Genomic DNA, 25,138 nt, shown 5'->3' with positions numbered 1-25,138 from the left:
TTTGCTTCCCTGGTCCCTACCTCTGCCTCCCCTGCTTTGTCTGTGGAGGCTGCAAAGCAAGCCATTGTCCCTGCGGCACGGCACGGGAGGGTGAGCAGCCCGGCCTGGCCCGCACTCACCTCAGTGCCCCTTGCCTCGCAGCCGAGCCCATCTCTGCCCGGCAGCCGGCCCTGCGGCCCCACGTCCACAAGCAGCCCGAGAAGACCACCCGCGTTCGGACTGTGCTGAACGAGAAGCAGCTGCACACCTTGCGGACCTGCTATGCCGCCAACCCCCGGCCAGACGCGCTCATGAAGGAGCAACTGGTGGAGATGACAGGCCTCAGTCCCCGCGTGATCCGGGTCTGGTTTCAAAACAAGCGGTGCAAGGACAAGAAGCGGAGCATCATGATGAAGCAGCTCCAGCAGCAGCAGCCCAATGACAAAACTGTGAGTGGCCCTGGAGCCGGGTAGGGGACTTGTTGGGGGGGGGGCCGGGGGGGGGTGGTCGGAGCAGAGCAAGAGTGTGAGGTGCTTGACGGCTACCCAGGTTGGCCTGCACGTGGGTTCCATCCTGCTCCAGGGCAGGAACCAGCAGCCCCTTACCTCCACCTGTGCCCAGGGGGAGAAAGCACCGGCCACCTGCCCAGTGGGGTGCCCTTCAACCATACCCCTAGGCTGGAACCAGAAGGATGTGGTCACCCCTTCATGGGCAGGCGGCAGCAAGGCCTGGCTCCATTTTACCAGCTTTCAGGTTGTCAGTTCCCCAGGCACCGGAGAGAGGGACAATTCCTTGGTTCCCTATCTAATTCAGAGGTTTGATGGGAAGGTCACCCAGGCAACCCTCTGGGTGTGCCCCCAGCACCCTCAGGTCAGCGAGGTCCCCCAAGGTGACCTGTGAAAACAGGACACCCTCTGCTCTAGGTCTAGCCCAGGCTTCCAGAGATATTATCTACTGTCATCCCAGGCCCATGCCAGCACCCACTCCACAGGCTTCCTGATTGAGTTAAACTAAAGAACTTTTTTTTTTTCTTTTTACCGCTTCAGCCCTATTTTTAAATGCCATAAAACCCCTGCTGTCATTAAACTTGGCAGGCCAGCCAAGCCTGGTCTGGGGCACTTTTCAGGTTGGTGAGTGCGTCATAGCACAATAGCCGCCAGACCTAAACCCTTGGGGGTGGGGGCTGGCGCTGTGAAGAGAACTGCCTGTAGAAAATGTAACTGAAAATCTAACTAACTGAAACTGCCCAGAAAACCACCATGTCTGGAGGCTGCCGGGAGGCCTCTTTTGCCTCAGCTTTCTGCTTCTGTGATGCTATGGCCTGTGAAGGCAGATGTGGGGAATTGGGATATGCTGTGAATGTAAAAGGAAAGGAGAGGAGAAAATCAGAATAGAACTCAGTTTAATAAGATCCAAGCAGACCTACTAGTCCCGCCCACAGAAGCAGAAAAACAAAATACAATAAAACAAAACTGGACTCTGGCTAATATCCATACATGCAGCAGATTAACTGAGTCAATAATAGTCACTATATAGATAAGATAATGCCAGGGTTTATTTGCTTAGCTTGTGCAGACAATGGAGGGAGGGAGTTTGGTCATTAACATGTTGGGATTGGGGGGGGCCTATTCACAGAATATCCAGGGGATGACAGGAACTCCCATGGTGGCTGCCAGTCCAGAGAGACACGATGGTGGCTTACAGGCAAACCCAGTGGAGGTGCAAAGTTACCAGCCGCCTTGGAAAGTACTGAGTGACTTCGCCTTGCAGAGTGACATAGATCAGCCTGCTTTTCAGCAACTGGTAAGTCTCAGCTCTTGGAGTCAGGAGGCTGAATCCCCGACAAAAAGAAGATTCTGGTTTAACTGTCACACGAGGAAGGATTCAGTGGGGAGGGTGCCTCCCTGGCCCCAGGGTCGGGAAGAGAGGAAGGAGGCTTGGTGGAGAGGAGGCACGCACTCAAGGAAAACAAACCTCTTGTGAGTCTTTTCTGTGAGTTCATAACTTGACCATATAGGTTGAATTTCCTATCAGCCGGGCCTTCTTTGAGGTGTAACTTCAAGGTATCAGACTAACTAGACATGTGTGGGAAGGCGTGCAGGGTTGCACAATCATACATCTCAGACTTTTAGAGCTGGAAGGGACTTTAGAGATCACCTTGACATTTTGATCAGCAAGTAGTAAATTTATTCTCTCCTCAGCTCCTAGAGAATGGCATATTTAAAGAGCTAAATCTAGCTGTTTGTAATAATAACTGATGTAAGACACAATCAATGTTATTATCAATGGGCAGCAGGCACTTGGCTGGGTATAATTTTCAAATATATCAGTAAAGAGTTCAGTTATTTAAGGGTATGATTGATACTTTGTTGCTATTATTCCTTTCTAGGACTATCTTAATCTAAAATGTAGGACTGCTTTAACATTTTAAGTGTATGAGTTCAGACGTTATACACAATCACATACTCTGGGGGATGTACAGCAAAAGAAGCAAGAGTTCTACCAATCAGAGAGACGGCACATGAAAACCTGTTTTAGCATTAATATGTTTTACACATCCAGAGAAGGGAAAATTAACTTACCTTATGCCTACAAAAGGCTTGAGGAGCAAGATAAATAATTATTAAATATGTGTACTTTGTGATATGGCATATATACACATAATTTTCTTTTTATTTAAGAGTTAACAGCCCTATAGAATCTTGTTCTGTAAAACAAGATCTATTCTAAAAACTTTGTTCCTTTCTTTGAAAATAAAACTTGAGTTGAGGTTAGCTTTTCACCCTCGCATTTACCTGGAGAGCATTTTCTTTCTCTGTGGCAACAGTTAGGTAAGAGACCAGAGGCAGTGGTTACAAGGACTTGGCCCAGCTTTACATTTGTAAGTGGGCCAGGCTAGAAGCTAGATAAATTGGAGAAGCCCCTTAACCTCACCATGGGAAAGTTTAATAGGATAGAAAGGAAGGTAGACTCTGGAATTAGGAAAAAGAACTTATTTTAAAGTGAGGTTAATCTTATGTGTTATTTAAGCAAAACCCGGGTCATAGAAGGCAGGTAAGAGGAGGGTTCAGGGCAGCGAAGTGTTTGTACCTTCTAAAACTTTAGTGTTAGATGAGAGCAGTGGGAGGGAAGCCAAGACAGGAGGGCGGAGGGTTGGGGACAGAGTGGAGAAGGAGGTTTCCAACAGCAACACAATACTTTCGGTTTAAAAGAAGGAGGCAGATATTTATAATGCAATGACGTTATAATATATGGGGCTCCTCTTGGAAGGAAGAGCCTGATTTAAAGAGAGAGAGAGAAAGAGAAAGAAAGGCCAGAAGGCATCAGGACCAGCAACAAGGAAGAAAGCCCACGCTGTGAACCCTCTGAGGAGTTAATCATTGTTCTGTGGAGCCTCCTCTGAATCTCCTGTCACACGATCTGAGCAATCTGAGCGTGTGTTATGGATTTTCCAACTCAAGAAGAGAGGCTTTGATGCCTAGAGACTGCGAAGTCGCCTGCTCCCAGGGCAACATGTAGCCAGCAGGATAATTTTATTTTGAGCATGCATGGTAGAGTTGCGATGCCATTTTACAGTGGGAAACACATTTGTTCTTAAATAATTTAATGCAACATAATGTTGGGAACTCAGTTTCGGTTAAAACAGAGATCTCTTGAAAGATGGGAAAGCCAGAGGTTTTCTTCTCAAGTTCTTTTCTTTGAGGGCTTTCTTTAAGCCTGTTGAAACTCAATGATCTCTGTGGATATCTTTATCTACGTATCCATCTATACACACAAACACTTGTCCATGCAGAGACACATAGGACAAGCTTATAATCTTTTTAGGAATACAGTCGCAGCCTCCTTTATTCATTTCTCAACCTTCTGTGCAGGTGAATTTTTCAGAAGGAGGACCGGGCTCTAATTCCACTGGCAGTGAAGTGGCGTCGATGTCCTCTCAGCTCCCAGATACACCTAACAGCATGGTAGCCAGTCCTATTGAGGCATGAGGAACATTCATTCAGATGTATTTTTTTCCCTGTTGGAGAAAGTGGGAAAGTATAATGTTGAACTCCGAAACAAAAGTATTTAACGACCCAGTCAATGAAAACTGAATCGAGAAATGAATGCTCCATGAAATGCACGAAGTCTGTTTTAATGACAAGGTGATATGGTAGCAACACTGTGAAGACAATCATGGGATTTTACTAGAATTAAACAACAAACAAAACCCAAACCCAACATACGCTATCCAATGACCTTAGGAGTACTGAAAAAAAAAAAAAAAAGACGTTTTTAAAACGTAGAGGATTTATATTCAAGGATCTCAAAAAAAGCATTTTCATTTCACTGCACAGCTAGAGAAAAGCAGAAATAGAGATTTTCTAGTCCATCCTATTCTGAATGGTGCTGTTTCTATATTGGTCATTGCCTTGCCAAACAGGAGCTCCGGCAAGTGAGCAGGAAGAGAAAACTGGCCTCCTTGGCTGAAAGTCCTTTCAGGAAGGTGGAGCTGCGTTGGTTTGCGATGTTTTTCGTTGACTTTAACAAGGGGTTAATTGAAATCCTGGGTCTCTTAGCATGTCCTGTAGCTGGTTTCTTTTTTACTTTTGCCCCTCCCCCTCCTTCTTCTTCTTCTTCTTCTTCTTCTTCTTCTTCTTCTTCTTCTTCTTCTTCTTCTTCTTCTTTTTTGAGATCCATCCTCTATCAAGAAGTCAGAAGCGACTTTAAAGGTTTTTGAATTCAAATTTAAAAACCAACTTATAAAGCATTGCAACAAGGTTACCTCTATTTTGCCACAAGCGTCTCGGGATTGTGTTTGACTTGTGTCTGTCCAAGAACTTTTCCCCCAAAGATGTGTATAGTTATTGGTTAAAATGACTGTTTTCTCTCTCTCTGGAAATAAAGAGGAAAAAAAAAAGGAAACTTTTTTTTTGTTTGCTCTTGCATTGCAAAAATTATAAAGTAATTTATTATTTATTGTCGAAAGACTTGCCACTTTTCATGTCATTTGACATTTTTTGTTTGCTGAAGTAAAAAAAAAAAGATAAAGGTTATACCGTGGTCTTTGAATTATATGTCTAATTCTATGTGTTTTGTCTTTTTTCTTAAATATTATGTGAAATCAAAGCGCCATATGTAGAATTATATCTTCAGGACTATTTCACTAATAAACGTTTGGCATAGATAAATAAATAAATGCAATGATCCAGGGTCCCTCTTTTATATGTTTACAAGTAAGCCATTAAAATGTCTGCAATTAAGGACTGCATGTGAACGGGGTAGACTGACATACAATAGGTGCGATGTTTTATTGCAAATAGTTAAGGTCGAACTTGCCAGTTTGCATTTTAATAGTTGAATCAAAACTGGTTGGAAGCCTTTAGTTCTCAGCTGTGATAATGTTACTAACTGCTTTTTTGAAAATGAGATGCTGTCCTCCGTTCTACCCCCCACCTCTCCTCCCCTTTCTTGCCCGACCCACTCCACCCCACTCCACCCCACCCCACCCCACCCCACCCCAAATAGGAAAAAGGTCCTGCTTGAAATGCGTTTTGATTCTGAGTCTCTATTTTATTTTCTTGGAGTAAGTGCTTTATACCAAAGTCTCCTGCTTAGGATTGTTGAAATGACCCATATTTCAAGTATAAGCTCTTGCTAAAAGAGAGCCTTTCTGCCTGGTCAGTGAGGTATGACCATTATTTACCGGTGGCGGCTGTCAGCCGATTGAGAAATGCTGCTTTCTTTGCGCAGGAAGAGCAGGCCAAGAGAGTTTTCTCAGCAATTCCCAGAGCAGTCAGCGTACGTCTTTTCTGGTCTCTCTTCCCCACCCCCAACTTGTTTCCTCCTCCCCTCCCCCTTCCCCTTTCTCCCCCAACTCCCAACTCCCCAACCCTCGGAAGGCTGTCTGGCCGGTGCGGAGAACCGCGGCCGAGGCTCCGTCGGGGAACCGCCTTCTTCCGGCTGGGGCCGCGGCGCGTGCTGTGCAGGCCCTCGCGGCGCTCGGAGCCACGGGCACGAGCGCTCCCACGCTCCCCGGGCTTTTAGCTGGGGTTCCCGTGTGGGAGCCAGAACCCAGGGATAGATAAAGGGCCCTGCCCGAAATCAGGCTTCTTGGTGCTTCTTCGATTGCGGGGGTCGAGCTGGGATTTGGGGCTCCACCCTGTCCCCCTTCCTTCCTCCACCCCAGGATGATACTTGGACTCTTTAGAAAATGGATGCGTTTGTATGCGCGAGTGTCATGGCGTTTTAAATATCTGACAATTCTTAATAAATACGAGAGCTAACATACCCTAATCGTGTGTCTTGTGGCGCGTGCCCCTTCGGACCCCTGACCGGGAGCAGCTCGGAGGCCTGGCTGGAGGCCGGGTGAGCCCCGCGGCTCCCGGGCTCTCACGTCGCTTTCACCCTCTCCAAACCTGCCGCAAGTCGGGAAACGAGCCTCAATTAGGCTTTTGTTTGGCATCGTTCTACATAACGGGTTAATTACAGGCTCTAACGTGGGGGCAGAGAGAAAACAAACTTTGCATTGAAAATGTTACAGTGCATTAGACATGCCCGTTGATTACTTTGATTGTTGTGTCTAATTCTTCACAGAGGGGTAATAATTTGGCCGGCGGTAATAATGGCTTGTGGTCTTCTGTTGAGAAAAACAGGAGTTATGTCTTATCTCACACAGATCTTCTCCTGAAAAGATCCCTCTCTCTCTCTCTGTCTCTCTCTCTCTTTCTCTCTCTTATCTCTCTCTAATCTCTGGCATCAGACTTGACTCTTTTACCTTCCCGCTCATCATTTCTATTTGCCTGCCTTTTCAGTTTTCCTTTTTCCTCCCCATCATATTTGGGAATTCTAAATAATAAGTGCAAAGATAAGTAGGTCCAACCTGAATATTGGTGTCTGCAAAGTTACTCATCTCCCAAGCCCTCCTTTGGAGACCATTAAATTCCTTTTTCCAGCCATAGCCTCTGGTGGACTCTGTAGAGGTTAGATGGGGGGAAAAACCCACAAACCTTATTTAGGGTTTGAATGCAATGAGGGACTTAAATGAGGCACACATCTTTGTGATGCTTTCTCATCCTGACATTTATTCCCAAGATTAGGGGTGGGGAGGTGGTGAAGGAGGTGATGTTTTACGTATATATATCAGACTATTCTGAGGTCCACAGCTTGAATTTAAGTACAGTAATTTGGGAGGGGAGTGATGAACAATTTGGTTTCACTTGCTAGATTCAAGATATTTGTTGCCTGATGGCTGAGAATGGATTGATGGGTCGATTGCATTCTAGTTCTTGTATTATTCATATGAAAGGTGTGTTCCCTTCTAGACTCCTCAGCATGTGCTCTAAAATGTGTAGCTGAAATGTCTCCTTGTTTGCAAACCATCTCTCTCACATACTCTCCTCTTCCCTGTACACCTCTGGAGACCTAGCTTTGAGCTGTGCTCTTCTAATGAAATTCCTCCTGTTTGCTATTATCTTTGATCCTCCCTCCCCTTATTACTCTGAATTCTTCCTTCTGGATATTATGACTCATTTCCTCCAGCTTCTGCAAGCTAAAACGTAATGCAACTAAAAACATCCAGGATGCTCTCCTTAAATCAGGGAATCCACATCAACATCTATACTCAGAGAGGATCCCTGCCCCCCATTGTTTCAGAGCAATAACATCTTCTATTTGAGTTTACTGTCTCTCTTTCCCTTTCATTAAATGGACCTGGCTTTCCTTACCATTCAAAAAGTTCTTTTCTAAGTCAAAACCATATTTGAAGAGACTTTTTTTCTTCGTTGAAATAACATTTCTGGTTATTTGACATTCTTCGTGGGTGTGTGTACCCACTTACCAATTCACAAGGGTTTTTTTTTTTTTTTTGGAATTCCAGATTAAATATATGACTCTGTGATGCTCTGCTGCTATTCATCCTAACCAGCTTGTTAGACTCTTTGCATTGACCTCTTTTTTTTTGGTCTATCTTATTCTTTTGACTAGTAGCCAAAAGACAATGTGCTTTTAAGGTACCTAGAAGTAGTTGGCATTTCCCTAGCACCTTGAACTTTTAAGCCATAAGATCGTTTTCATTGATATATCTCTTGTAAGCCCCATGTGGATTTACTTAGTCTTTTCCATTTTCTTAAAAAAAATGAGAAAAAAAGTTAAAATTTTGTCTAAACCATGAGAAGAGCTATGTGTGGATGGAATTCAACCAATTTGGGTTTTTAATCCCACCCCTACTACAAGTAAACTAAGCAGAACTACTTATTTTCTTATTTGTAAAGTTTAGTCAATTTTTGTAAGAGAAATTTATAATCCAAATTATGCTTGATTTCTGTTCTATTTACTTCCTTTCTGCTAATCAACAATTAAAGATTAGTCACAACAAGGCAAGTCAAATTTTCTTTGGAGGTTCAGGGAGAAAAGGGGAAATGATATTCTGTGTGTACCTTTATTTTAAAAATGTTACTTCAAAACTGGCCCCAAATCTTGAATTCTTGCTAACTATTTGAAATAAAAATAATTAACTTGTACAGTGTGGGTTAATGTTTTTAAGCTAAAATGCAAGTAGTTAATTCAGGGCGCTGGCAGCTGATTCTGTTTACTGATCTTTTCTGATTGTTGTTTTCTTGATAACTGAGCAAGCCACTGAATGGCTGTTTGAGCCCAGGCGCCACAAACATAAACTTCACAGCTTACAATGTCCCAAGTCATGATGGAGGATCTCTCCACACCTCCCGGAGACTTCTGAAGTGTAGACAGAGAAGTTGGTTCACAGAGAGCGTAGGAGGGGGAGGGGCGGGAGGGAACGCTGCGAGTGTTTGCTGTGAGCGTTGTTACTATCACATCCTTTAATTTTTATGGCGCTTACGCTGTTGGCTCTGAGAAGCCAGTTTCTGCCTTGGGGAAGCCAGTCTCTCCCCAGAGCCGCACTTAAGACTGCTTGACCTTTTTTATTTTTTAAAATTTATTTTTCAACTCTTTATGCTTAATTATCTTTTGGAAAAGCGCTCGGCAATGGTAACCAAAGAGGTCTAAAAAGAAACCCCCACCCCCACCCCAAAGGGGACACCTAGATTTGGAGGAAAAAAATGTGGGGTAAGATTGCTTTCCGCCAGGTAGGGGAAAGGCACTTTACGACAGTCCTGTGGGAGATTCCACTGCGTCTTCTCCTTGCCTGGGATCCCCTTTCCATTCCATTGATTGAAAGTTCGCGTTTATTTCGAGGTGGTGTTATTTGTGGATTTGATTGAGGTGGCTGGGTACTTATTTTTGCCGGTCTTCCTAGGGGTGCTTCCCTCGGGTGCATTTCCCGCGGGGTGGCTGGGCGCTAAGAAGTGGGGACCCGACACTGGTCTAACCAGCCCCGCGACTCCTGCAGGCACGTCAGCCCTTGATCCCTTAAAGTAGGGACAATCGTGGTCCGGGAGAGGAAAAAAGGGTGTTGGTGGGCCCTTCTCTTTCAGGAGTTGATCAGGTTGGCAGATCTGGAGGGCTAATCCAAACAAGGCGCTTGACTTGTGAGGTCGCGAGTCTAGACAGAGCTGGTGGCTCGGCGGCTCCTTATCTTTCCCTGGAATCAGCCGAAGAGGCGCTCCCCCGGCCCACTGCGCTGCGCTCACCCTTGCCGGAGCCACTGCTCCGCACAGACGGCACAACAAACACAGCACCTGAGGCTTTACAGCTCGCTTTATTGTTTGGTGGGAATGCTGCAAAACGGTCATTTGTTTTTCGGAACCCACGCCCTGGCCGCTTCGCGTTCTGGCCACCGACTCCGGGTGGGGGTGTCGCCAGCGCCCGGCTGTCCGCTCCGGCCCCGCTCGCTAGAGCGCTTTCGGCAACTCTGTCCGGCTTCCTCCCCTTCTATCCAGCGCCACACGCCCCCCTCCGCTAGGGCCTACGGGAAACCCTCCCCAGACCTTTTCTTTTTTTCCGAACCTTGGGAGGCGAGGGGGGTGGAGGGACTGTGCGAGGAAGCCTAGGGCGAGGTGTCTTGGACTAATCCGGTATCTCTTCTTGCTGCCTGGAAATGACAGTTCTGCGCTATAGCCATTTATGGTTTGCGGGGTCAGTGAGCTCTGACTCAAGGGCGATCAATAAAAACATTTAGTTCAGTAATAAGCTGCCTCCCCCCCCCACCTCAATGTACCGAGAAGGATGCGTCACCATCTTGGACAGGGTGTCCCTGAGCAGCAGAGCGCCCTTTCTTTCCCCATGAGCACAAAGAAGTGACGTGACTTTCCAGTGTGTTCACGACCACTTCGCTGGGCAAACCGTGGAAGTCTTCCTTGATCCTCAGCTGGCTTCCCCCACAAAGAGGCTGGCACTGCCATCCACTTGGGAGCAGGGGGACCTTTGGGACAGAGCTTGGTTGCAAATGCCAACTTTGGAAGGACAGATAGCCAAGCTTGGGGATTTACAATCAAGGATTTGTGGCTTGCCACTTTAGATTAATTGAGGTTAAATTAATTATAATTTTGATCCTTCCCTATGGGATTTTTCTCTTGTTTCAAAAGGGAGGCAGGGTTTCTAGTTACATCTTGTTATTTACTATTCTTGTAGTTTGCAAACAGCATTCTGTGTATGTGTATGTAATTGGTGTGGAATAGATAATACTGCCTCTGTTTGAAAACTAACCATAAATGTGGATGAGAGTCATTTGGTTATGTGCTTAATGTGGTAGTGATACAAACACCATCATCTCCCAGCTTTGGAGGTACCACAAATCCATATCATGCTTTTCCCTGCCTGGGCTCAGCCTCACAACCGTGTGCTAGATGAAAAAAGATAAAACTCAAGTTTCACAAAATCAAGGAATTTCAGTAGGGAGGTTAAAAAAAAAATTCTGTCTCCAGAAAATAATTCTTAACTGTATTCAGGCACTGACTTGTCTTGTTCTCATGGGTAAGGGTTGCTGTTTATTTTGACCTGTCACAAATACAATGTGTTGTTTGAAACTTGTTAAACTTAGCAGGTATATGGAGATAGTACTAGACAGGCCACTGAATATGATAAAGTAAAATATGGTGGGAATGAATTTTAAGGGCTATGAAAGATTTTCCTTTTTCCCACTAGTTTTTTAATGAATATTTCTTTGATCTTTTTTCTCATGGTTATGCAATATCTATCTGTAGATTAGTAGTCTAGAGTATAGTAAGGTGTGATTGGCAAAGTGTTACTTATTCAGGTTCTATCCTGCAGTCATTTTGATAACATAAATTGCCTATATATTCTAAGTAAGTTTTCTTTTCCTTCATTAAAAAATGCCCACACCTAGGTAAAAACATTTCCTGTCTCAAAATTTTCAATAATTACTTATGAGAACAACTATTAATTTGTTGTTGTTGTTATATACAGGAGGTTTACTTTCAAAAATAGCTTTAGCAAAGGAAAAAGTGTATTTGGTTTTGGGAGAGGACTAGCAGGAAACAAAAAAAAAATGAGATAGATTTGCGAATAAAGCATATATACTTTGAAACAGTATATTTTAAGCGACAAAGGGAAAAAATATTTATGGACCAAATAGTGAAAAATATTATTTTAAACTCACAAAGTATACCTGATAGTTATTTAAAGTTTTATATCAGTAGTCAGAAACTTTTGTTGTGGGATATCAGTTCTCAAGAAAAAAAATACATGAAATTAACACAGACTGTCAACCAAAATGCATTTAGGATCTAATTCATAAAACAAGATGAGTGACTTTATTTGTAAAATACAGTAATTTGTTTCCACTAACAATGAATTCTGATGTCTAAAATGATTAAATGTGGAAAAATAGATGACCAGTTTCTGGAGAATGAAAATGCTTAGTAAATTCTGAAATTATTCACTTTTTGCAGTAATACATGGAAATATTTTTAGAGCTCACTACTTAGAATTCTGTATTTGTATCAAAGTACATTTCATACTTTTAAAACTATGTTGTATCCTTGAAATCTTTACAACTTTAGAGACACTAGCCACTCTTGCATTTTATGCATGGCCAAATTTCTACCTATTTATGAGACGTTAAACACTGGGATGAAGGATGGGTATATCACCAATAAAACCTCACCTTTTAGTTCTATTATCCCATCAATGGATTCATAGGTCTCATTAATGTTAATGGAAAATGTACTTATGTGTCGTGTGCAAAACAGGGCTTGGAGATTTTTCACCCAGTAAAGTCTTTATCGCAAGTATGCTAGGGCCAAGATGACCTAAAAAAGTAGTTTTGATCACATCAAAGCCCAGATAGTGTTAGTCTTGCAGGTGCAAATGAGCATATGAAATGTTAGGATTAGAATTGACTTTAAAAACAAATATATTATTTGTTTTAACCGCCTGAAAATATTCCCCCCCACCTTTTAGAATTTTTGGAGTAACCCTTAGCTAACTGGTAGTTCAGAAAGATTCCTGCCAGGAAAATCCAATAGCTTCTCTACCACTGAGAGACTTAGGACCAAAGCTGGTTATATACTGCTTACTCAACATATAGGAAGTTGTTTTCATTGAATTATTTACTGGAATTTGAGCGATGCTTTGTTTATTTGTTTTCATTTTGTAGTGGTGACTGACTCTATGAAATCATTCTTGTGAATAAATGTATGCATTTGTAATGTGTATTATGGCAGCCTTTGGCCGAGGTATAGAGTTTTCTCTAGGGCAAAGCTAAGTGGCTAGCATTAGAATAGAATCTGTAACATTACAGAATTGAGTGATGGACCAACAGTATAAATGATGAATGTTATTTATCATGAACATTGTTTTGGTTATTCAAGTTGAAATCTTCCAGAATCACTATACAGACTAAGAAGACTTAAAATATTCTTTATAAGGAATATCAAGAAAGGAGGCAGTTTCTCCTAGGGCAAAAGATGCAATGTGGTTGTTTCTGCCATGACATGACACTTTTCTATCTGTAAAGCACTTTACAGTCATTAGTTATGCATGAGAGTCCACAGAGCCCGTTTTCCTAATGACCTCTGTACCTGTTTCTCAGCACAATTCTCAATTCCCTCTTCTTTCCTTCATGTGTTTAAGAGCAGAACATCAAAGAAGCCATACTCTGTCCTTGATGACTTCAGTGAGGACCGCATTAGATCAGAGAATGGAAACTATTTTATAGACATTTTCAGTGATGCCACTCTCCTTGCTTCCAGGAATCGAGGGGAGATGCTGAATGTTGACATGGGTAAAGACAGTGAGTTAGCAAAACTGTAATTTATCTCCTTAAAGCAGTGACTCTCAGACTTTTTGATTTCATGACCCCATTACACTCTTCAAAATTATTGAGATCTCCAAAAGCTTTTGTTTATGTGAGTTATATCTATTCGTATTTACTGTATAATAAGTTAGAATGAGGATTTTGAAATATTTAATATTCGTTTAAAATAATATGTTACCATAAATAACTTTTTAATGAAAAATAAGTATAGGTCACAAAACCAAAAATTTAGTAAACGGAGTGGCATAGTTTTCTAGTTTTACAAATCTTTTAAGTATCTGGCTTAATCGAAGAGAGCTTAATTCTCATATCTGCTTTGTCATTCAATCTGTGGCACTATCTCCCATCATGTAGCCTCTGGAAAACTCTATGTTCACTTGTGAGAGAAAGAATGTAAAAAGGTAAATAATGTTTTAGCATTATTATGAAAAGAGTTTTGACCTCCTAAACCTCCCCAAAAGTTTCCCTTCAGGGGTCCCCAGAACACGTGGCGAGTACTTCTGCCTTAAAAATGAGCTTTTACAAGGGCCCCTGGGTGGCTCAGTCGGTTAAGCGTCCGACTTTGGCTCAGGTCATGATCTCGCGGTCCGTGAGTTCGAGCCCTGTGTCGGGCTCTGTGCTGACTGCTCAGAGCCTGGAGCCTGTTTCAGATTCTGTGTCTCCCTCTCTCTCTGACCCTCCCCTGTTCATGCTCTGTTTCTCTCGGTCTCAAAAATAAATAAATGTTAAAAAAAAATTAAAAAAAATATCTAAAAAATGAGCTTTTACAGAAGGCTTGTAGAGAAACTATTGTGTGAGGGAATTGAATTGTTTGTATTAATGCTCTAGTGATACAGGTTTGCTTTTAACCCAAGTCCAGGTCACAGTTTTATTCTGTGACTTTCAAGTTCCATCATCAAATACTGATCTGAAAGTCATTTATACCCAGGACCTTGAAGAAAACAAAAAACAAAAAACAAAAAAACTTGTGATGTTATATAACTGAAAATTTAAGTCTCCTTTCTAAAAAAAACCAATCTCTAGGAAAGACAGAACTATGAATGTGGTCTAGTATATGTAGTACGTGCTGGACCCCTTTATCTTCTTATCCTTTATCCTTGTGAAGTTGTGGAGGATGATGAGCAGTGAAATCCATAATAAATAATTCAGACTTGATGTAGGTGGGAATTCCTGGCCACAGCATTCTGAGACAAGGAATTCCAAATAGTTATACTTTGAAAAAATAAAAAATAAAAATAGTTATAATTTGGAAAAGTCATTTGGTTGTTAGAATGAGATAGGCTTGTGAGATGAAAGACCGGAGGCTAGAAAAAAAGCAAGTCAAGGATCATAGTGGTTCAGGCAGGGATGGACCTTTTTATAGATAGCATGAAGAGAAAGGAAAGCATTGGTTTGAGAGAGATTCTGAGAAATTGACTGATGTGGAGGAGAATGGCTGTTGTCCATCGGCATTTGTTTTCCTTTTCTTCATAAGCATATGGAATGGCCATGTATCCCAAGTTCTCTTACAGGTTGGGGCGGGAGGCAGGTGGTGAGCACACATGACCGCATCCTTGCCAATGGAATCTAGGCAGAAATAACATAGGTTATTCTAGCCTTGGGGATGTGTTTCCTTTACGTTCTCTTTTGCCTTCCAACTAGCTGGAACTCATGAAAACCCAGGTTTCGTTGGCAGATGATGAAAGTGCCCTATGGTACAGTGGAATAGCACGATGGAACTAACTAATGTTCTAAATAACTTTGGTGAGTGAAACTGCCCACTCACCTGAAGCGTTCAGCTCAAACTGTAATTGAGAAACAAGTGTTTATCTTCTTTAAGATACTGAATTATTATTGGGCCCATTTACTACATCAGCTCGGCCTTACCCTCGTACAAGAGAACATAGACTAGGGCTTTGAGATAGTGAAAAATCAAGGATAACTCTAAGGTTCTGAATACAACATGCATGTGTTCACTTCCTTGCTCACTTATTCATTAACCCACGCAAGTATTTATCTAGTGCTTATTATGTGCCATGTAGTGTTCTATGTGCTGGCTATACAGCAGTGGACAAAGCAAAAAGTTCTTGCCCTCAGGAAGCCTATATTTTTGTGCATTCAAATGACATACATGTAAATGCTGATGAGAGTAGTGATAGCTACTATCAGGAAAAACCAAGCAGATAAAGGGCATAGGGAAGATTGATCAAGTAAGACTTCTCTGAAGAAGTAACTTTTGAAGAAGTTGTGGGCATTTGAAAAAGTGAAAATGATATACGTATATACTGCATTGATGCTATACTGAAACTGCATATTTGAGTTTTGTTGTTCCCTTGATGTATCTGGCTCTGTACAGAAAGAAATGGATCAATGTTAGAGGATATCTGTAAGTTATTCACCTTTATAACTTAGTGAAAACAAACGAATCTGTGTAGAATAAAAAAAAAAAGCAAGAGGATATAAGGAATATAGTAATTATCAAAGATCTGTTGGAAGAAAAGTGACTGGGGAGGTATATGAAAAAAAGACATATAAATGTGAGAAATAGGTGAAGAGATCAGAAAAGTAAAAGACAATAGAAATGTCTCAGGAACTGAAGCCAGAAGTCTTCAAAGGGGCAGGTATGAAAAGCTGTGCCCCATACATCAGAAAGATCAAGGAAGATAAGGACAGAGAAAATGCCTTTGAACTTGGCTGAATTGAGATCATTGGATACCATAAAGAGGCAAAGATGGAAGCCAGATTTAGGAGAGGAATTAGGGGCGAAAATACTTTAAATATAGTTCATCTAACTCCTCACCATTGTTATTGGACATTTATTGAGTGCAGTGATTCTATAGAGCTCTACTCTGATAGCCGAAGTATTCACTGAGTCCAGTTACCACTTTGTGAAGAATAACTGAAGATCAAGTACCAGCGTCTGGTACCTCTGTTAACCCTTTTAGAAAGGCTCTGGAGGACAGAATTACAAAATGTTTTCAACCCCTCTGGCCACCTGACTTTTCTGAATTCAGGAGGACTCAAGAATCCACAGTCTAAGCAGACAAACCAATTAGATGTTAAAATCCCAGAGGCTACAACTAAGCTGTCGAAAGAAAGTGAGTATGGAGACGTAATTATCCAGCAATTATAAGAAACTAGGCAAAAGTCTAAGAGAAAAAAGGTCTATTGGCATGTTGTAAAACTGTTTGAAAGGTTAACAATTTGCTTAATTTTGTTGACATTAGGCTAAAATCTGTGTTTCATCAAAAGGTGATATTCCTTGGGTTCTATATTACCATACTATTAAAAACTCAGCTAAAAAGACTGATAAAAGGCAACATGTTTGAAAATGGCGGGAGGTAAAGAAAAAAAAATCAGAAATTCAGGTAGCAAGAAGCAAAATCCTCCTGCATTTTGTATTGTGATCCATCATCCAGCTGATGCTTTGTCAATCTGAAAACACTGGGGAATCAGATGATATACAGTTTTGCATCTCCAAGGCGCCCATGGCAAGAAAAAATCAGTGATAAAATTTGGCATAATTTGCCTTTCCCGAAATGGATTCTTACCAATAACTTATAGTTTTTCTTAGTTTTACTTTGCTCTGTGCAAAATAATAGGGCATATACAACTGTAGGTTTGTGTGTACTACAACCGCATTGGGGATAAAGACTCTATCTGGCAACACACACAAACACATTAGGTTAGTTACTGTTTGTAGTTCAAAATAATTTTACAAGATCGATTATGCCCTACCCAATACTTTGGATTGTACGCAAGAGGATAAAATACAAAATCTTTGGTAAAGGTAGCCATGCATAAAGGAAGAAAAAAAAAATACTTACTTGATTTGAGGGCCAACATAAAAGAAATAGAAAGGACACACTCACCTGATGGGTAAATGCCAAGGTAGAGTATGGAAAAGTGCATGTCGACACAGCAAAAGACTTCAGTGAGAATAGTTGAAATACTTAGTTTTAAAAACGTTTACCTATGGTGATTTCTTTAATGCTATTTTTCCTTCAGAATAAGGATTCCATTTTTTCCCCCCGAGCTCTAATTTGGGGATTATGTTAAAGTACTTAAGGCAATAAGTGAAGACACCCCTGTAACTCTAGAGGTTCTTAGTTATTCTATTCTTTGTGGAATCCAGAAATTTCTTCTGATTTAATCTTTAATTTTTTTTTCTGAAAAGATTAGCATTTCTGTTCACCCTATGTAGTTTCTTTTTTTTTTTAATTTTTTAACGTTTATTTATTATTGAGAGACAGAGAGAGATAGAGCATGAGAATGTGAGGGGCAGAGAGAGGGAGACACAGAATCCGAAGGAGGCTCCAGGCTCTGAGCTGTTAAGCACAGAGCGTGATGCAGGACTTGAACTCATGAACTGCGAGATCATGATGTGAGCCGTAGTTGGATGCTTAAGCGACTGAGCTACCCGGGCACCCCACCCTATGTAGTTTCTAATTTACCTCTTATAACTGGATTAATTTGACATCACCCAACACTAGGTGTCTTTTTTCTTTTTTTTTTTAATTTTTTTTTTTTAACGTTTATTTATTTTTGAGACAGAGAGAGACAGAGCATGAACGGGGGAAGGGCAAAGAGAGAGGGAGACACAGAATCAGAAGCAGGCTTCAGGCTCTGAGCCATCAGCCCAGAGCCCGACGCAGGGCTCGAACCCACGGACCGCGAGATTGTGACCCGAGCTGAAGTCGGACACTTAACCGACTGAGCCACCCAGGCGCCCCTAGGTGTCTTTTTTCAAAGACAAAGTCTTGATTGTCTTTATGAGAAAAAATGCCACAATACCCCAAACTACATTTGTTTCCAGAAAATTGTTTTTCTTCTAGAGAGAAAAAAAAAACATTTTCTTTAAAATTAATAATGATAAATCTATTTTTATACTTGAGTTTTAATGAGAATAAGTTTCTTCCCCACCAACCACTAAATCAGAATGGCAACCTGAAATCATTCACTATTGCTTAGCAGGAATATGTAAGCAACACGTTTTGGAAAGTTGTAGAGTTAAGTGAAAGTGTTGGTTTTGTAAGACATAATGCATTTAACTATTGAAAAAAAACAAAGAGAGAGAGAGGAGAGAAAGAAAGAAAGAAAGAAAGAAAGAAAGAAAGAAAGAAAGAAAGAAAGAAAGAAAGAAAGAAAAAGAAAGAAAGGAAATAAGGAAGGAAGAAAGAAAACAAGGAAGGAAGGAAGGAAGAAAGAAAGAAAGAAAGAAAGAAAGAAAGAAAGAAAGAAAGAAAGAAAGAAGACAAGGAAGGAAGGAAAAACCAAGGATAAATGCATGAAGTTAGGTATTCTACAAGAGTCCCTAACCCTCTTGGCATTGAACTAATTACTGCGGTAGTAAGTCACACATAAGCCAGATGGGTGGCTAGATGACAGAGGCAGTAAATGAGATCTTTTGCAACACCTTCTTCTTAGTTTAGGAATGTCCTAATTGTCCCCAGAGGCTGTATCCTGAATGGATCAAGGCTTCTGTTGTGACCTGTAGCCGCTGATCCATAGCACATATTCTTATATCAAACATGAATGAATGGGAAATAAGGGAAAGACAGGAAGGTTTTCGAATCATTAACCTAGCTGAAGTTTGCTCTTAGTGAAATAATCTTATATTTGAACAACCAGTCAAGATTGGGAGCCACGTGTGAGGCCCATGAGAAAACAGCACTTCCTTATTGTCACTAAAATGAGACTTATGGGTATTTGACTTTCTAAACTCTACTACAGCTACCATTTAGTGGTTGTCTTCTATGTACCAGGCACCAGACTAGGTACTAGCCTTATATTGTTTCTCTTTCTCATCTACAAACATGTAAGATGAGTATATCCCATTTTGCAGAAGAGGAAAGTGACCTCCAGTCAAGAGAATTGCCCGATGTCTCAGAATTTGTGGATAGAGACGATTATATTTAAATTAATTGTATTTTTAATTTGCATAACAACACTTAATTTTGTTGTGTTTATTCATAAAGCCATTTTTATTGTTGACATGCAATCAAGGAAAACCTCAAAAGTTTTAAGTGTTGCTTTCTGACATTGTAAATAATCTTTTTCTTGAAAAGCAAACGCTTAGGTCTTCAAAAAGCAAGACTCTTGTAGGTATAGCAATGTGTTTGTGGCTATGATTACACTCCAAGTCCAGATGTATGGGTCACTTTCTGTTTCTGGAATGTACCATATTTGTTTTGTCTTGTTTTTGTCTTCTTTTGATTCTTCCCCCTTGGCCCTCTACAAGGATTATTTCCTATGATGCACCATTCATCTGCCTAAGCCCAACTCAGCCTTCAGGTTCTCAGTTCAGATGTCAGTTCCTCAAGAAGCCGAGGTCATGTGCCCCAGCTGTGTGCTTCCATAACAGACTGGATTTGCCTGCTTGCATGCTTGTATCCCCCACTTGCCTGTGGGTGCCCAGAGTCTATTTTTTTCAGCTTTGTAGCCCCAGAACCAGCACAATGCAGAGCAGACACTCTGTTTATTTACTGTATGTACATTAAAGTATGAGTGAATATCAGACCTGCCAAAGTCAGATGAGAACTGCAATGCTTTATTAAGGGCTAAGGGCAAGGAAGAAACAGAAAATAGAACTATTTCAGAATGAAGACTGGAATTTAATAAAATGATGAGAGAGAGACAGACAGAGACAAAGAGGCAGACATAGGGTGGGGGGAGAGAGAGAGCAAGCATGCTGTAATTTATTGGTTAAGGACATGGAGTCAGGCAGTCTTGGATATGAATACTTACTTTTTGACCTTGGGCATGTTACTTAACTTCTCTGAACCACTTTTTCATGTGTTTAATTAAGAAAGACTTGGGGCGCCTGGGTGGCGCAGTCGGTTAAGCGTCCGACTTCAGCCAGGTCACGATCTCGCGGTCCGTGAGTTCGAGCCCCGCGTCAGGCTCTGGGCTGATGGCTCGGAGCCTGGAGCCTGTTTCCGATTCTGTGTCTCCCTCTCTCTCTGCCCCTCCCCCGTTCATGCTCTGTCTCTCTCTGTCCCAAAAATAAATAAATAAAAAAAAAAAAAAAAAAAAAAAAAAAGAAAGACTTGGACTAGTTTGATGTGTGCTATGTAATAAACCTTACATGTGTTATTATTATTATTATTATTATTATTAAGAAGGGTATGAGAAAAGTATTATTCTCTTGAATGAATGTACTTGGTTCTGTGCATCTTTTTCTTTGTTCCCTGTTGACATGGATGCTGAGTCTTTATGCTTTTTCTTGATTTTAGGTAGGGTAGAGGACGCTTTGTATTTTTATATCTGTTTTCCTTTATGTTGTTCCTATTTCTTTCATGACAGTGTTTGTATACATATACTCCTAAGGCTTCTTTTAACTGATGAGAATATGCAACATTAAAGGGATTTAACAAATAATTAAAAGACAATTAAAAAAAATCATACCACCTTCGCACAACGCATTTCTTTTTTGCACATAACTTGCCAGAAGTACAGATTCTTACCTAGTTATGATTATTATGTGTATATATGTTGCATATATAATATATATATAAACATAAATTGTATTTATGCTTTTTTGCTTAATATCTCATAATAAGTATTATCCATGTGCACTTCCAGAATAAAAAAAAAAAAAACATCTTGGGAAAAAGGCTTTGTTACATCAATTGGTCCCTTCAGCCCTTCTCATTGGTTACCATTGTACAGTCTAAATGCAATAGTCCGTCTAACATTATTGTGTATGTTCTATTATTTCATCACATTTCTTGTGGCATAGATTCGTAACCTTTTAATTATGGCAAAATATTCAAAAGGTTAGTGAAACAACCCCCAAAGGAGCTTCTAGTACACTGTAGTAGCCGAGGCTTATTGTCCCTGGCTTAAAACTGATTATGTGAAAGAACAGTGTGCACCTCTAGAAAGGCTAGCAATTCTGCCATCAGATAAATGATTGCAGCCTTCAGCGGGCTGGCTCCCTTTATTTTAGCTACCGGTTGTAGAGCTGTGAGACAGAAGCCTGCATGGAGAATGAGGGCCCAGACTTTTTTTTTTTTTTAACTGAAATGTCAAGCTATGTGACTATGCCCGGCTGAAGACGACCCCCTGCGAGATGTGATAAGCCCCAGGCCCTCTCCACACACTGCTCTGAAAATGCCGTGGGAGGGCTTCCCAGGCTGATGGAACTAATGACAGTAATAGCTCTGGGTAATTTGTCTTTTTCCTTACTGTGCACGTTCTCTCCATGTGGTGCACTTTATACCTACCACCAGGCTCACATCTGGAATGCTACGACCCTCTCGGTCCTGATTCAGATAGGTCGAATTCTCCTGTAAAGTAAATCTGACCTCTAATTTTCTTAATAATTCAGGATTATGCTAATGCTACTCAGCAACCAGTGTAGAATGGTAGAGGAGCCCTGAGGAAAGCTTAATCCCTTGTATCGGAAGCATGACCAAGTTTTCCTTGCATATTCGGCTATAATTTGTCTTCCCTATCGTTGTAATAGAGAAAATAAAAATTTTGGAAAATGGGTGATTTACATTATTTACGCTTTGTTTCTGGTTGTAGGGCATCCTCTGCTTAAGAAGAAATTTTCTGTTTCTTTTCCTTGGTAAACAGATTTTCTACTAAGGATTTATAAGAATACTAATGATAGGTTTGGGTTTTTAATTCTAACTGTAAAAAATACTTAGATAGTTAAAAAGACTGACAAAATAATTTCAGGGATAGATAAAACAGACTTCACAACAGCCTAATCTCATAAATGCAGTGTGCTTTCAGGAAGATTTTAACAATAAAAATCTTTTTTTAGTGCTGGCTCCACAACAAGATTATACTTTTAATATTGTATTTATGTCTTATACTTTTTGTATTTGTGTTAAAAATGGCCATATTATTAAAAGTGTAAACATCTGAGCATATCTCTTAGAAATACATAAATGATCTTAAGTTTTAAGAAATGTTTGTACTACATTAAAAGGGCAGCCTTCTCAATTTTAGCTCTCTGTGAATAAAGGGAGAATAAATTAGTATGTGAAATATTCCCCCAGAGAGCAAGAGATTTTCAGCCATTGTAGAGGTGTGAGAACCACACTATTTTCCAGAAAAACTATGTATACTCATTAGTATGGGTATCTGTATCATTGTCAAAATATTTATAAAGTTATTTCTCAATTATAGACACTTAATTTTATTACTTTCTTCTTCAATTGAGGTATAAGAAGGTGCTATGTTTGTTTTGAGGACTCAAGATTGTACACAAATTATGAGTTGTTCATATTGGTTAGTAATTTATGTTTCTCACAAGCAATGTAGAGATTATAAACATTTTTCTATTAATAATATCTGTGACTATAATTGGTCAATGAAAAGATAATTCATCAGTGGTGTTCAATCTGTCTCAGTACCCTTCACTATTATCTCAATTGCTCAACCTTCACACCGGTTTGAAGGCAGAAGAATTCGCATCGCTAAGTATTGGGTCCCCTCAGAATTTAACCATGGACTCACACCCACTCCATAAAATTCCTTATTTACCTTCTGGGTGGATGGTACAAACACATTCCAGAAAATAAATTTTTTTCTAACTTGGACATCCTGAGAGGTCAACACCCATCTATTGGTTCAGGATAAAGCCAATCTAATTAAGGAGGGAGAAACAGGGAAAAATGTCATTGTACGTGTCCCAGTGTCCTCCCCAGACCATTCCCTTCTGCTAGGTCTGAGCCTTTTAGGAAAGCTTGCTCTAGGAAAAAATAATGATCATTAATTATCCCTGGGTAAAGCAAAACAAGCTGCAGAAAGGCTACGGTGGCTAATTGTGACAGGTGTACTGTATTGACCCTTCCAGGGCCTCATCCCTGCGGGCAAGATTTGTGCACAGAGTGGAGCCTTCTGCTTATATGACAGATCATGGGAGGTAAAATAGTTGAGAGCAGCTTAGCTGATGAGTTTGGGATTCAACAAAAAATCTGCAGCATTTTAAATATTACACTCTTCATTTGTATATATGATGCTTTAAGGTATTTGACAAGAAAACTCCATGAAGAACAGCAGCGAATTAGATAGTATCCATGAGATTTCAGCGGAATCTGTCTAGTGTGGAAAATCAGTCAGTTCGTTTCACTAAATTAGCTGATGACCCAGTAACGCGAAATCAACAAGGACACCCTGTTCAAATGAGACCAAAGTTGACCACACCAGTTGTTTTTTGCCAACACTTTCTATTCATTGAGCTCGGATTCTCATTCAATCACCTGACATAGTCCTCATAACAGCTCCAAATGGTCCGCGTTATTACAAGAGACGAAGCTGAAGATCAGAGAGCTTCAAAACAGGGAAGGTAGTAAGATGTGAACCTAGAGTTGTTTGATGGCAAAGCCTCCATCTTGTTTCTCATCCTCTAATCCACCCTCCCTCCTCTTCCCAACTCTGTTTCCCCAGCCATGTGTGGTTTTCCTCTCAAAAGACAGTAAAGATCTAAGAAAACAAAGATCTGTAGCAAGAAAGAGTCAAACACATGGGGGTTTGAATCCTCTTTCTGCCAGTTAAGTGACCCTGGGCAGCTACCCTACGAGGTCTCACTGTTCTCCTTGACAAACTGTGGATAATCCTAACTCACAGAAGACAGAGTGAGAGAATCAGATAAGTGGCTGAGCACAGCAGACACTCAATGAGTGCCATACATTAATTTATAATGGTAAACTTCCCAAAGTTTGAGAGTTTTTTTTCAGGAACTTGAGGTAGAGGTCTTTATAAAAACATACCCTTTTTCTTTAGAAGACTCATAAAACTGAAGCACATTTATACGTAAAGGCGTATTTATTTACATTTTTATAAAACATGGCCTCTTAGGGTATTCATCACTTTTTGGACATGGTTGCTATATGTAAAATAGTACTTTGGAATATTTTTCTTTAAGCCAATTTCGTTAGCTTGTAAAACTGGTAAGCATGGCATTTTGATTTAGATAGTAGTTAAGATTTCATAGCTTATTTGGCTGATTCTTGAGAAATGCTGATAGTCATTTATCTTGAACTGCCTTCCTTCCAGTACCGCCTTTCCTAGAGAAGTGTTTCTTTGCATGTTGAAGGTGAATGGGGAAGTTAACCAGTCCTTAAGAGCCTACTGGGTGAGTATTCTGGACATGATCAACTGTTATGTTTTCATTGCTTTATTGATTTAGCCGAGGTTTATTGAACTCTTGACTATGTCTAAATTCTGCAAAATTACAAAGATAGGTAAAAAAGGCCTTTTGACGTAAGGCAGCTTATTGTTGAGTAAGGGAGCTGAAATATTATATATAAATAGATATAAACTTGTGAAAAGGCAAAAAAATTGGTTCCAGGAGGAAGAGTCCTTTTAGCTGAAGGGATTAGGCTTCACAGGTGATTTTTGAACTTGGTTTTTGAGCAGGTATGATTGGATGAAGATAAGGGGAAGGCATTTCAGGTGGAAGAAGGAAGGAATAAAATAAGCAAAAACATGGCTGATAGAGTGAGGGCTGTGTACAGGGAACAATAAGTCCTCCTGTGGGTGCATTTTCACTGTGAGTTTACAGCAGAATCACATATTCTCAAGTCCCACCTTAATCTCCCCAAAGTCCCTCTGGGATGAGGCCCAGCAGTCAGCCTATTTGCCATGGATCCCAGTGGATTCTGATAGAACCACTGAGAAACACAGACATGGATGAGTAACTGGAAGTAATGGAATGGCTGGAGGGTAGACAAATGGCTCTTAGCCCAGACTGTGCACACATTAGAATCACACAGACAGGTGGCTCTTCCTCCCTCCCTCCCTCTCTCCCATCCTTCTTTCCTTCTTTCCTCTTCTCTTCTTCCTGCCCCTCCTCCTTCCTCTCAGTCTTTCACTTTCTTTCATACCTAAGTCCCATACCAATTAAACAAGAATCTCTGTATTTTTTACTTTTTATTATGGAATTAAAAAAATTGAAGTATAATTAACATACAGTGTTATATTCGTTTCAGGCATACAATATAGTGATTCAACGATTCTATACAGTGTTCATCACAATAGGTG

The 25,138-nt window shown here is 40.7% G+C and overlaps 1 protein-coding gene and 1 long non-coding RNA gene across 4 annotated transcripts in view; one reads left to right on the top strand and one right to left on the bottom strand.

Moving 5' to 3' along the window:
• The window catches only part of ISL1 (ISL LIM homeobox 1), a 30,362-nt gene extending 6,132 nt beyond the window's left edge, over positions 1-24,230 (top strand). Inside the window, exons 4-6 of one of the 3 annotated variants that reach the window (XM_042960285.1) lie at positions 142-428; positions 1,615-1,782; positions 24,152-24,230. In XM_042960285.1, coding sequence (XP_042816219.1) covers positions 142-428; positions 1,615-1,782; positions 24,152-24,166 — 470 coding nt within the window. In that variant the 3' untranslated portion in view covers positions 24,167-24,230. Of the gene's footprint in view, positions 1-141; positions 429-1,614; positions 1,783-3,851; positions 4,872-24,151 lie in introns of those variants that run through there. The other 2 variants (XM_042960280.1, XM_007076651.3) reach the window with 2 other exon arrangements.
• LOC122240992 lies at positions 3,209-5,781 on the bottom strand. Its single transcript, XR_006220875.1, has 3 exons — positions 5,666-5,781; positions 4,745-4,854; positions 3,209-3,997 (listed from the first exon to the last, which is right to left on the bottom strand). It is a non-coding gene; the product is annotated as an uncharacterized LOC122240992 (long non-coding RNA).
• Positions 24,231-25,138: the final 908 nt, after the last annotated feature.

The sequence above is a fragment of the Panthera tigris genome, chromosome A1 (genome assembly GCF_018350195.1).
Source record: "Panthera tigris isolate Pti1 chromosome A1, P.tigris_Pti1_mat1.1, whole genome shotgun sequence".
Classification (NCBI taxonomy): Eukaryota; Metazoa; Chordata; class Mammalia; order Carnivora; family Felidae; genus Panthera; species Panthera tigris.
The sequence above is the reverse complement of the archived record's forward strand: the minus strand, read 5'-3'. Positions and strand labels throughout refer to the sequence as shown.